The 13,890-nt window shown below is 39.7% G+C and overlaps 1 protein-coding gene across 3 annotated transcripts in view; it reads right to left on the minus strand.

Moving 5' to 3' along the window:
* The window catches only part of SUMO1 (small ubiquitin like modifier 1), a 27,585-nt gene extending 17,395 nt beyond the window's left edge, over window positions 1-10,190 (minus strand). For 2 of the 3 annotated variants that reach the window (XM_082467370.1, XM_082467369.1), the window contains exons 1-2: window positions 2,692-2,736; window positions 1,216-1,263 (exon numbers count right to left, since the gene is read on the minus strand). In XM_082467370.1, the coding sequence (XP_082323496.1) occupies window positions 1,216-1,263; window positions 2,692-2,721 (78 nt within the window). In that variant the 5' untranslated portion in view covers window positions 2,722-2,736. Of the gene's footprint in view, window positions 1-1,215; window positions 1,264-2,691; window positions 2,737-10,030 lie in introns of those variants that run through there. The other variant, XM_082467371.1, reaches the window with a different exon arrangement.
* Window positions 10,191-13,890: the final 3,700 nt, after the last annotated feature.

Consider the following 13,890-nt stretch of genomic DNA (forward strand, 5'->3'; position numbering starts at 1 on the left):
AGGGGGCTTCCCTGGTGGTGCAGTGGTTAAGAATCCGCCTGCCAACGCAGGGGACACAGGTTCGAGCCCTGCTCCAGGAAAATCCTACATGCCGCGGAGCAACTAAGCCCGTGTGCCACAACTGCTGAGCCCGTGCGCCACAACTACTGAAGCCCTCGCGCCTAGAGCCTGTGCTCCACAACAGGAGGAGCCACCGCAATGAGAAGCCCACGCACCACAACAAAGAGTAGCCCCCAGAGTGGCTGCAACTAGAGAAAGCCCACGTGCAGCAACAAAGACCCAACGCGGCCAAAAATAAATAAATAAAATAAATAAATTAAAAAAAAAAAAAAGAGAGATAATTCACTTCAATTTCATAAAAACATGTGAATACTAGGATTTGAAATTTCCAAAAATAAACTGCCACTTTCCCTAGTCACTCCATTTTGGTGATCTCTTCCCAACTCTGAAGCACTAGAGCAATGTCATCTACACCCACTTGTTTAATAGCCTCAGGCTTGCCTAATGCAGTCATCCAACTTTTCATGTGCTATCTTTTTTTTCTTTTCCTTTCACAAACTAGTCTGGAAAATGAGAAGATCTTGGACAAAAAAAGGCCAAAGTTTGTCTCCAGTGATCTTTTGTACGCCTTCTTTCCTTCTGTCCCCTGTAAAAAAGCAGCCAATACAGAATGGTATGGCACACTAGTCACAAAACAGTGAAAGCATTCAGCACTGGGTGTGGGACAGTAGGTCATCAGAGAAAAGAGAATCCCGGAGAGGGCTGGTTGATTTGGCTGGAAAGGTTACACAGCCCCAGAGCAGAAGAAACTGGTAATGTAAAGAAAAGTAAATGTATGTACAAGATCAAAGACAGGAACTGGAAACCTCTAAATTCTCAGGTCTGTGTCATCTAGAGATTAAATCATGGTAACTGGAACAGTAAAAGGAATTTATCAGACACCAGGCACTACCAACTCTTCTTTCCAAGATATAAATTAAACAGCTTAGAAACAGAAGATAGCTGGATCTGAAAAGAAGAACTAGACAAGAAAGGACAGAGAACACAACCATCCTCATTTACAAATGTACAGAATTCAACAGAAGGATTTTACTGTGCCATTTCAAAGTCAAAAGAACAAGAACTTTGCTAAAAATCACTATGGCAATCAGTATGTCGACAATTTAATCACAGGAAAACAGCACCACACTTAACTACTCCCAATCTCTCACTGACCCTTCCAGTTGTACAAGGATTGTTCATTCTTCTGAAAGAGGGGGGATTCTGGGGGAAACCAAAAATAAAGAATACATTTACTCTTATTTGATGACATTAACAAACCTGTTCAATTTTAAAGGTGGGACAACAGTATCCTGGTTTTGTTAAAAGAAAAAGTCCTTCTCTTTTAGAGATACATATTAAAATATTTGCAGATGAAAAGACACAATGTCTGGGTTGGTTTCAAAATAATGTTATGAAGTGGAGTGGGGTCATGCAAATGAAATAAGATAGGCCAAGAGATGGGTATATGCGTACAATTATATATACATTAAATTTTTCCATAATAAAACATTTCATTAAAAATACATTCAAAGTTTCCAAAAATTCTCTTAACCATAGTTCTTACTGTACATCAGTTTATTTCATTTTATTTCCTAATGAATAAAGCTCAACAAGGATTAAATTGGATGATTCTAATAACTGTACCCATTATTTAAAGAAACAAACCCCCAAATTACATACAATAAAGTCATCTCCCTCATACTTCAATGGGTTTACCACAATTCTAAAAATACACACACACACATATTTTTTCAGTGCATGCTGCCTATGTTCAAATTTAATGAGACAGTACTAGACATCTGGAATAAAACTGACCAGACTTAGCTCCATAACTTGAAGGTTTAAGTCAAGCTGTGAAGACACTGGGACTTCCGTAAATTTGCATTCAACCCTAGAATTGCAGTTAAACACTAGATAAATAAAGACAACTTCTCAGGAACTAAAAATTATAATTGAAAATCCCACTGGTTGGACTTCCCTGGTGGTGCAGTGGTTAAGAATCTGCCTGCCAATGCAGGGGACTGGGGTTCAATCCCTGGTCGGGTAAGATCCCACATGCCGCGGAGCAACTAAGCCGTGCACCACAACTACTGAGCCTGCGCTCTAGAGCCTGTGAGCCACAATGCCTGAGCCCACGTGCCACAACTACTGAAGCCCGTGTGCCTAGAGCCCATGCTCTGCAACCAGAGAAGCCACTGCAATGAGAAGCCTTCACACAATGAAGAGTAGCCCCCACTCACCGCAACTAGAGAAAGCCCACGCACAGCAACAAAGACCCAACACAGACAAAAATAAATAATTTTTTTAAGTTAAAAAATATATATATATTTATATTAAAAAAAAAAGAAAAGGAAATCCTACTGGTTATATAAACCATACTCTCTGCAGCTAGACTATGGACCTATGCAAAGCCTAGAACAAACTGGCTTCACTGTATCCAAAAGTACTAGCAGGCAGATTTAGAGGTAAGGCAGACATTGTTAATTACCTATCCAATATCCATTTTCCCCTTCTTCCTTACAAAGGGAAGCCTAAATTTGCCAGCCAAAGAAAAAGAAAGAAAAAAAAAATTCTAATCTTCTCTTACGGCCACATGATGCAGTGCTGGCCATGCAGATAGAAGGTGATATACTTTTTGCTGGTACATACTTTTTGGCATACTTTTATCCTTTGCTCCATCCCTTTCTCCTGCCTGGAACAAGACATAAAGTTACCTTGCCGGCAAGGAGACAAGCATCAGAGTGAAGACACCTGCTAAGGACAGAGGGGAAAGAAGTATGAAGGCATGGTGGAGCTGCCTTACCATCCCTGAACTACTTATGTCTGAACTTCTTGCTTCATTAGAAAAATAAACTGCAAACTTGTTTAACCTACTATATATCAGATTTTCTGTTATTTAGTCCAAAAGCAATCTAAATTGACAGAGGAGGTGCTCTAAATAGGTAGCATTTGGCTTATATTAAAAAACAGCTCCTCGAAAACCCACTCAGTGTGCATCAAAAGCAGAATAGATAAGTAAAGTGTGGTATAGTTGTACAATGGAATGCAGTGTAGCAATGGGATTTAACAACATACAACTATACACAATAATACAGACAAATTTCCAAACAATGCTGAGCAAAAGAAGCCATACACTGAAATACATACATACTGCATGATTCCACTTATAAAAAATTATAATATATAACAGCAGGCAAAACTAATCTATGTTAGTAGTCAGGACAGTCTTTTTTTTTATAAATTTACTTATTTTTTAATTATTATTATTATTATTTTTGGCTGTGTTGGGTCTTCATCGCTGCGTGCAGGCTTTCTCTAGTCGCAGTGAGCGGGGGCTACTCTTCGTTGCGGTGCACGGGCTTCTCACTGCAGTGGCTTCTCTTGTTGCAGAGCATGGGCTCTAGGTGCACAGGCTTCAGTAGTTGTGGCACGTGGGCTCAGTAGCTGTGGCGCGCAGGCTCCGTAGTTGTGGTGCACGGGCTTAGTTGCTCTGCAGCATGTGGGATCTTCCCGGACCAGGGCTCGAATCTGTGTCCCCTGCATTGGCAGGTGGATTCTTAACCACTGCGCCACCAGGGAAGCCCTGGACAGTTGTTCTTAATCTGGGTGCTGGCTGCATGGATGTGACCAGTTTGTGAAAATTCAGCAAACTGTACATTTATGTACACTTTTTCATATATATATTTATCTTCAGTAAAACCTTTAAAAATATCTGACCCTGGCTATTGAGAACAGCGGGTCCAGCAAACAGAACTCCACCCTTCCTTCCTTCAGGTCTTTTCCTTCAGATTCTCAATAGCTCAGTAAAAGCAATCAAATGCAAAAAGAATGGTCAAAATATAGAAGTATAACAAATACAACATATCTTTAAATAAACTTAAGTCATGTTGCAGGAATTCCAAATTTTAAACCGTAAGACTAAGGTACTCAATAATAGGATCTGTGTGGCCTTACCCACATGACTTTTTTAAAGTAGACTATCAGAGAATAATCTACAAAAAAAACACACACAATTTTAATATATTCCAAAATAGGATACCAAACATGACTTAGAGAAAATGGGAATTCCCTGGTGGTCCAGTGGTTAGGACTCGGTGCTTTCACTGCCTGGGCCCAGGTTCAGTCCCTGGTCGGGGAACTGAACTAAGATCCCACAAGCAGCGCAGGATTATTATTATCCATAACAATGGATAATATCCCAATGTCCTGGAAGAAGCAAATGATTCAATTTTGGAGATAAAGTTACTTAGGTCTATTGCTAATAGAACTAAAGATCGAGAAGGTATGCAAACACATCGTAAAAGGAAAACTACTGCATGACAACCAACCCTTCCTCAATAACAAAAAACATCATGGGAATTGAACGAGGAGGAGAAAGATACCTGCTGTTTCACGTTTTTGAGGCAACCTTTCAATTCTAGGACCTAGAATGCTGCCTGGAACATACTGACATTCAATAAATACTTGTTAAATGAATGAATCTGACCACTCATTCCTTTAAAAACTTTTACTAAGTATTCAGTCACTCTGCTAGGCACTTCAGAAAAAAAGGGTGAATAAAGCCTGATTCCTGACCCTGGAAAGCAAACAGTAAAATGGAGAAAGGCACTTAAATAAATAATTACAACACTAAATATATAACCTATAATAGAAACGTTCTAAGTGGTATGAGGGGCTAATGAGTGTCAATAGATATTTGACAACTGCTTTACAGTTTTGAAATCTGAACTACTCCACTAACCCTCATGAGTACTATTTTTTTTTTAAATTTATTTATTTTTGGCCACGTTGGGTCTTCATTGCTGCGCGCGGGCTTTCTCTAGTTGTGGCGAGCGGGGGCTACTCTTCGTTGCGGTGCGCAGGCTTCTCATTGTGGTGGCTTCTCTTGTTGCGGAGAATGGGCTCTAGGCGCCCGTGCTCTGCAACAAGTAGTTGTAGCACACGGGCTCAGTTATTGTGGCGTGCAGGCTCTAGAGCACAGGCTTGGTAGTTGTGGCACATGGGCTTAGTTGCTCCACGGCATGTGGGATCTTCCCGGACCAGGGCTCAAACCTGTGTCCCCTGCATTGGCAGGTGGATTCTTAACCACTGTGCCACCAGGGAAGCCCCCCTCATGAGTACTCTAACATAATAATCATACTCAGTTTTTAAAATACTATTAAATAATGTTCAGGTAACATTTTATTTGAAATGTTTTATTATAATCAATATGTTTGCAACATTTACTAGCAGCACTTCATATATCTGTCAGAGAGAAGACAGAATACATCATTCCTCTCCTGGGGCATGGAATGTTTAATGTATGTATCACTAACTAAATGCTCAAGTCGTAGCTACAGTATGCAGCTATGTTTGTTAATACTTATTCTTAACACACTTATAAGTATGTTAATACTTATTCTATGACATAAATAGTATACATAATTATGAACTTTAATATACACCTAGTTTATCATATTCTCCTGCTATCTCAAGCTAACAGAAAGATCAGCAAACATCAACAACAGAGAGATATAAAGAATGCTGCAGGGAATAACGCTATCCTAACAAAAGAAATACAATTAATGTGGTAGATTAAAGATAGCTGCAAATTCTTTGTTACTCTTCCTATTAAGAAATGGAGTCTAGATGCCTTTCCCTTGGTGACTATAGTTAATAATACTGTATTGTATATTTGAAAGTTGCTGACAGTAGACCTTAAAAGTTCTTATCACAAGAAAAATTTGTAACTGGGAGATTGGGATTGACATATATACACTAATATGTATAAAATGGATAACTAATAAGAACCTGCTGTATAAAAAATTAAATTCAAAAAAAAAAAAAAGAACATTTGTAACCATGTGCGGTGATGGATGTTAACTAGACCTATTGTGGTGATCATTTCACAATATATACAAATACTGAATCATTATGTTGTACACCTGAAACTAATATGTTATATGTCAAGTATATCTCAATAAAAATAAATGCCTTTCCCCTGAATTTGGGCTGGACTTAGTGATTTGCCTGACCAACAGAATGCAGAAGTGACTTCCAAAGTTAGGTTCTAGGAGGCTTGGGGTTTCCACCCAAGGTTCTCTAGAACACTCTCTTGTGAGCCCTGAGCTGCCATAAGTCTGAATATTCTGGGGTCCCCATGCTCAAGAGAATACATGACGAGAGCACTCACAGAGGCCTTGAGACTATATGAAGAACCCATCCGTTACAGCCCACAGTCATGTGAGTAATCCCAGCAGAGGCCCCACACATCAAGGAGCAGTGATGAGCCCAACCCACAGAGCCCTGCCCAAATTGCAGATTTATGGGCAAAACAAGACTGTTGCTTTAAGCCATTACATTTTGAAGTAGTCTGTCAGGTACCAACAGATAACCAGAATTACATAATGCTTCAAAATCCTTGACTAAAGATAAAAGGAGATCATTCAATCAATCTCTCTCTCTCTCTCCCTCTCGCCCTCTCTCTGAGGTGGGGATGGACAGAGTAAAACTGCTACAACAGATTCAGTCAGCATTTGAAGCAAATCAGTCATCCAATTATTACAAATTAACAGACCTGAATTGAAGAGCTGAAGTCCATGCTGCCTTTCATGATTCTGATATGAAAAAGAAACACTATAAATGTGAATGTAAGGAAGGAGGAAGGAAAAATATTTGTACAAATTACCCTTACCAGTTTGATATTAAACTTCTTGTTCTACATAAGTGCTCAGTTTTGCTGCAACGTGAAATTAGGCTAAAAGTGAGCACCCAATCACGTCTCTATTATTGGTTAAAGGCTAGTCCTTCACCTTTTTGAGGGATCACGTACCCCTTATGAAAGCTATGGATCCTTTCTCCCTAAAGAAATACACATGCACAAATATAACTTCATACAATTTCCATACAATTTCAGTGGATTTTCAGCCCTTAGGATTTATGATGCTCAGGTTTAGAACCTGTATTAGAGGATTATTCAATAATGGTACACTGGATAATGATGGCATTGTTAGAATTACGAGAATTTCATTCAAATTCCAAAAATAATCATTTTTCATTAGTCAATGGAGAACCCAGCAATTCAAGTCTTGTGTGACTTTAATGTCCACCTATTTTAACTTGAAATGATTACTCAATTCCAATATCTTAGCACAGACAATAACCTTCTGAGAGGTGCCTCAGAAAATACATCGTTCTAAAACAACCTGGTTTATATTGTCTTTTGGGGACAGTGGTTCAGTCTCATGCTGCTGATATGGCACAGTAGTAACTTGGGATTCTTACTCTCACTCATAAGCCTCAACAGGGTAAGAGTTCAGCTTCATACCTCTTTAAATCCTTAGCATCCCAACACTAAAACTGTACTGGGTCCCAATTATTATTAACAACAATGTTGGTCAATCAGCCTAGAGCAACAGTGGTCATACTCTATGGTCACAGGACTCTTTTACACTCTTAAAAATTAATTAGAACCCCATAAAGCTTTTGTTAGGTTGGTTATATCTACTGAGGTTTGCAGTATTAGACACTGAAACTGAGAAATGTTTTATATACATATTAATTCGTCTTAAGATAATAAACCCAATATATATTAGCAAATAGTGTATTTTTATTAAAAATATTTTTCATGTTGCTATTTATGAAAAAAAAATTTTTTTTTTGGGCTGCGTTTCGTCTTCATTGCTGCGCATGGGCTTTCTCTAGTTGCGGCGAGCAGAGCTTACTCTTGGTTGCGGTGCACGGGCTTCTCATTGCAGTGGCTTCTCTTGTGGCGGAGCATGGGCTCCAGGCACACGGGCTTCAGTAGTTGTGGCACACAGGCTCAGGAGTTGTGGCTTGCGAGCTCTAGAGCACAGGCTCAGTAGTTGTGGCGCACGGGCTTAGTTGCTCCGTGGCACGTGGGATCTTTCCAGACCAGGGATTGAACCCATGTCCCCTGCACTGTCAGGCAGATTCTCAACCACTGCACCACCAGGGAAGTCCCGAAAAATATTTTAATAATAGCAATATAAAACACTGGTAAGGATATGATGATACCCTCATTAAATGGTACTGTGTATATAAATTACAATTTTTTGAAAGTAGCAATGAAGCATCAATCTTAAAAAATATATATTTTTCAAAACAAAACTAGTAAGAAAAGTGGCACTGTTTGCATTTTTGCAAATCTCTTCAATGTCTGGCTTAATAGCAGCTGGATTTCCACATCTGCTTCTACTGATACATTTCAATCTGTTGTGATATACCAGGTCATGTCAATCTCTAGAAAACTCCACTGAACACTCATGAAAGAATGACAGTGGGAAAGACAATGTCCTAGTATTATCATGAAAATTGTTTTGGCCTCAAGGACCCCCTGAAAAGAATCTAAAGAACCTCTGGCCTAGAGGCACCTGTTAGTGTCCTAGGTGCTTTATTTGTTCCTTCAAGTCTCTTTTAAATGACTGGAATTCAAACTGGAGCAATAAATTCTACAATTTACTGTATAGTCCCTTCTGTACACTGCTCTTTCATCAGACTATAGTAAATTTCAACAGGCTTCCTAGCCACTTCTGAGCATCAAAATAAAAGGCTGATGAAATTAAGCATTTACACCTGTTCTTTCCTCCCTGGTAACCAAGTAAACAACTACCTAGGGAGACAGTTATAATGCCATTCCCATACCAATTTGGGAATTAATCTAGACTGTTAGTAAGACGATCCACCCAAAACTAATCTAGATTATGGTTTAACCTTAAAAATATAAATGTACATTTTGCGCAACAGTACAAATCCACAAAAGCCTCACTTGCTCTCACCAAGTGGTACAAAACTGAACTGGGTTAAAAGCCAAGGGAATAAGTGTGTTAAATTTAAAAGTTCAAGTACATTATGGGGTTGAATGAGAAACAGTTTTCTAGATAACTATCACTAAACAAGCAAAAGGTCCAAAAATACTTTAAAAAGTCAAAGTCGTCTGAGCAAACAAAACAAAGTCCAGACAAAAAACCTATGAAGTAAAAACTAGCCATAAACATGGTTAACTAGAAAAGGATGAGGAAGAAAAACTTACCACGTAAAATCGAACACTCCTGATTGAGTGCAAATCCCAAGCAAATTCTTGATATTAACATTCAGATGGAGCACTCTGCTATAACAGGAAGCTTTCTGCAAATGTTCTGCAACTGCTCTACATACACGAAGTGTTCCTATCCTTTTCCTCAAAGGTATCAGTCATCTTCATGTTAACGCCCAGATGAAACGCTTTCTGTTGCTCTAGCAGTTTTGTTCTACTTTGTTTCTTGATTATTCTGAGTTCTCTCTTACAACTGGAGAGCTACTGAACCAATCCCGAGTAAGAAATGGGAAAGTACAAGAAAGAGGCGACAGCTCTGCACACCCACACGGAAAAAGACTCAGAGCAGAGCAGAGGCAGCCCGGCCCCAGCTGCAATCCGAACGGAAGGCAGAGCTTTCTAGGTTCCCAGCAACACCAGACAATGTCTCCCTACCCCCCGCCCCCACGTCCCCACTCCAAGACTATCTAAAGACTAAGAACCCAAAAGTGGAGTCCACCCGCTTTTCAGGGCCACGGAGGCTCCGGGGCAGGTATTCTCTCCCGTTACATAACTGGGGCCTAGGGCCCTGCTTCTGCAATGAGTCCTCTGAAGAGGCAGGCACGCGGGTTCCCCACGGACCCTCTCGGGAAAGTGGGAGCTGGGCTCTGCACCTGGTCGGCCCCGGAGAAAGAAGGGAGACGACTTGAGGCCGCGACCAGAGGCGCTGGGGCACAGGGGGTGATGAGCCAGCCAGGAGAGGGGCAGGGCGGCTCCCGAAGGCCCGCGGCAGGCCCGGGCGTCTCCGGTCCTACTCCACTCCCCTCCCGCGCTAGCCCAGTCCCCACCGGCCGCCCCCTCCCCCATTCCGCCCTCCCCTCCCCCGCGCCTCCATCCCCGGCCCCAGCCGAGCGGCTGGCGGACCTGCGGAGTAAGGCCTCGGCCACCGCTATCGAATGGCTCCCAGACCGGTACCTGGTCAGACATGGTGACGGTGGTTTCCCCCGGGGTCTCCGCACAGCAGCGGCCTCGGGTAGGCAGAACCTCGCTCCGGGGTTTACTAATCCGTCTCTCTTCCCCACAGCACAACACCGCGGCTGGAGGGACTTCCGCTACGCCTGGCGTCACTTCCGCTACGCGCTAAGAGGACGGAGAAGGAAGCGAGGAAAGGCGAGGCGGGAAAACCAGTGGGGGGGCCGCCCGGAGGCGGGAGGGCCGAGCGGCTTTAGTGGTGGTCGCGCGAGTGAATAAACGACAGTCCCCTCAGCTGCACCTAGACTAGGCCTTGTGCCTGGGTCCCAAGCCCATCCCCCTGGGGAAAAGTTCCGGGTGCCCAGTCTCGACGTTTGGAAGCGTACTGACAGCACAGACCCCTCCCTCCGATACCTTGCGCGTTTCTGAAGGCTGAGCCAAGATACTTCTATTGTCTCCTCCTGGCCTTGCTCATCGATCTCCCTGAATAAATTGGACTGTATACCTAGTGTATACAGTAGTGTATACTGTATACCTAGCACTCTAGTGCTTCTTACCCTAGAGCTAGCACTTTTGGTTAACCAACCCTGGCCAAACACATGAACTTAATTAAAACAAAACAAAACATGATCCCATTGGGCAGGATTTTGATGGCTACTGATGAAAAAGATGCTCCTGAAAGTTCTAAACTGGTGGCGAGAAGAAGCTGATTCCGACCCTTGACTTCATTGCTTTGAATTAAAGAATGGTCCTTCTGTGAGTTCTTTAAAATATAGTGGCCCTACTGACAAAAGCATAGAGCATAAGGATATGGACAAATGGAACAGAATTGAGATTCCAGAATAAATGAGTAAATCCTCACACATCAATTAATTTTGGACAAAGATGCCAAGACAATTCAATGGTGAAAGAAGTCTTTCAACAAAACTTACTGGGACAACTGGATATCCATATGCAAAAGAATGAATTTGGATCACTACCTCACAATATTTGAAAAATTAACTTAAAGTGGATCAAAGGCCTGAATGTAAGAGCTAAAACTATAAAACTCTTAGGAGAAAACATAGATATAAATCTTCTTGACCTTGGATTAGGCAATGGTTTCTTAGATATGACACCAAAATCACAAGTAACCAAAGAAAAATAAATAATATAGACTTCATCAAAATTAAAACTTTTGTCTTTTATGTTGGAAAGACAACCTAAGAAATAGGAGAAAATATTTGCAAATAATATATCTGATATAGGTCTAATATTCAGAATACATGAACTATTATAATTCAACAATTAAAAGACAAATAATCCAATTTAAAGTGGACAAAATATCTGAATAGAAATTTCTCCAAAGAAGATATACAAATGGACATGAAAAGATGCTCAACATCATTAGCTATCAAGGAAATGCAAATTAAAGTCACTATGAGATACCATTTCAGACCCATTAGGATATTGTCTATAAATGAAAAGAAAAATAATAAGTACTGAAAAAGATATGGAGAAATTGGAACCCTCATACTCTACTTAGTGGGAACATAAAATGCTTTGGAAAACACTGCATTTGAAAAACATTCTGGCAGTTCCTCAAACTGTTAAACATAAAGTTACCATGACCCAGGAATTCTACTCCTAGGTATACACCCAAGAGAACTGATGATGTATGTTCACACAAAAACATGTACACAGATGTTCACAGCAGCCATATTCATAATAGCAAAAAAAAAAAGGAAACAACCCAAATGTCCATCAACTGACTAATGGATAAAGAAAGTGGTATAGCCATACAAAGGAACATTATTAAGCCATAAAAAGGAATGAAGTCTTCATATGATGTGGATGAAACTTGAAAACATTATGCTAAGTGAAAGGAGCCAGTCGCAAAGTATGATTCTGTTTATATGACATACACAGAATAGGCAAGTCTATAGAAACAGAAAATAGATTAGTGGGCTACTGCTCCAGCATTCTACTGGGGCTGGAGGATTAGTGGGGAAATGGGGAGTAACAAAGAGCAGAGTTTCTTTGAGGGGTGATGAAAATGCTTTAAAATTGCTTGAGTGATGACTGTACAGCTCTGTAAATACACTGAAAAACTAAAAATTGTACACTTTAAATAGGTGAGCTCACAGGGAATTACATTCCAGATTTAAAGAAATGAATGGAAAGGATACAAAACATTAAAGTGTAGAAGGTTATTGTTCATACTTGTAAAGCACCTTGTATCATTGAGAAAATAAAGAACAGCGCCCTAAAAGACAGACTGAAAGGTGGACTGTAACTTACAATGTTGGTGATTTGTTCTTTCACATTAATGAAGGGAAAGGTTGGTCTGAGGATGTAACTGTGGTTGTGAGCAGTAGTAAACCTGCTTTTAGATACCGTACTGTTAGTATTTAATTGAAAACTTACCTACTTTATTTCAAGCCTGAGTAACTTAAAGGATGTTATACAAAGTCAAAAGCCTTCATTTATTGAATCTCCCAACATTTTGCTTATGGCTGTTAAAAAGTATAGAGATAAAGTTGATTTAATTATATTTTCCTTTGTACTTCAAAAAATTATCCTAACACTGTTGTACCTTAAAAGGATTTCCACAAAGCTTTCTGGAAAAGTAACTTCTGTAAGGCAAGAAAGAAAGAAGTTGTTTTAGAATCATTTATTAACTCTTTAAATGAGACAATCATTTTAAGTTTTGAGACAGCAAACGTGAGCAGTATAATTTCAGAAAAAATTTTAGTTGATCAGATTACTGTAGATTTTTAATGATGATTGCCCTGGATAAACAGGTTGTACTTTTTCTTTCTCCTTTTCCATCCTTTCTTCTTCTCAGTTTCAATTGCTGTAGTATAATAAGCATGCATACTTTTATTTCTTTAGCTTCCTTATGAAGCACTAGTTTTTTCAGGTTTAGAGGGATACTTCTTCCCTGCCTTTGACACATTGGATTAGTTCAGAGGCTTAAATCAGTTTAAAATGAGGTTTTGCTTTTCTAGGTCATTAAGGTTTTTTGTTTTAGTTTCTTTAGCCTATAGTGGCTGTGTTCAGCACTTGGTTTTCAATATTTTATAGTAAGAAGTGACAAGTTGCTTTGGTCCATTTCATAAGCCAAAATTCCTTACATTTAGATAATTAAAGGTTCTTAAAATGAAGATTTACTGTTTCTTCTTTACTTGCTGGTACAGCTAAAGTTTGTCTTACTTGCGCATTGGTACATATACCTAATGTTTTCAGGTGCCTTAATTGTTTAAAATCTCTGGCTTCAAAGATTTTTGGGGAAAGGTAGGCTTACCTCACATTTTTGTTTCCCTCAGTAGTAATATTTTAGGTACCCCACAAAAAATTTTATTATGGTGCCATGGCTATTAGTTTTTAGTGAGTGCTTTAAGATACAAGATTCAGTTGAAAATATACAGAATTTCCATTCTCCCAAAGTGGTAAAAATTAGCTACAATGGTATAATTGTCATTTACCTAGATAGGAATACCTTGCCACACATTAATGTTAACACTATAGCTATTTTTGTGAAAATATAGCTGATGAAGCCTCTCATCTTCTGTAATTTTGAATACTGCTCTAACAGAATCATAATATGGAATTAGATTTTACAAAAAGAGCTCTTACAACAGAACTCACAGGCTTTTCCCCTCTTCCTTTAGCAGTTTAGTATCTTGGGCCATTAATAATTTTGGGGTTCTTTTTTTGGGGGTTCTTTTTAATCCAGAAGGTATATAGAAACCTTTTCAGATTTTTCATCTGATTTGTTCATGCAGATTGTAGTTCTATTAAAATCCCTTATTTTACCTTACAGATATTTGTTGCACAGACACTGCTGTATTTAGAAATTTCTATTTCATTTCATTAAAAAC

This window comes from Balaenoptera physalus (assembly GCF_965194825.1).
Source record: "Balaenoptera physalus genome assembly, chromosome: 6".
In the NCBI taxonomy this organism is placed as follows: Eukaryota; Metazoa; Chordata; class Mammalia; order Artiodactyla; family Balaenopteridae; genus Balaenoptera; species Balaenoptera physalus.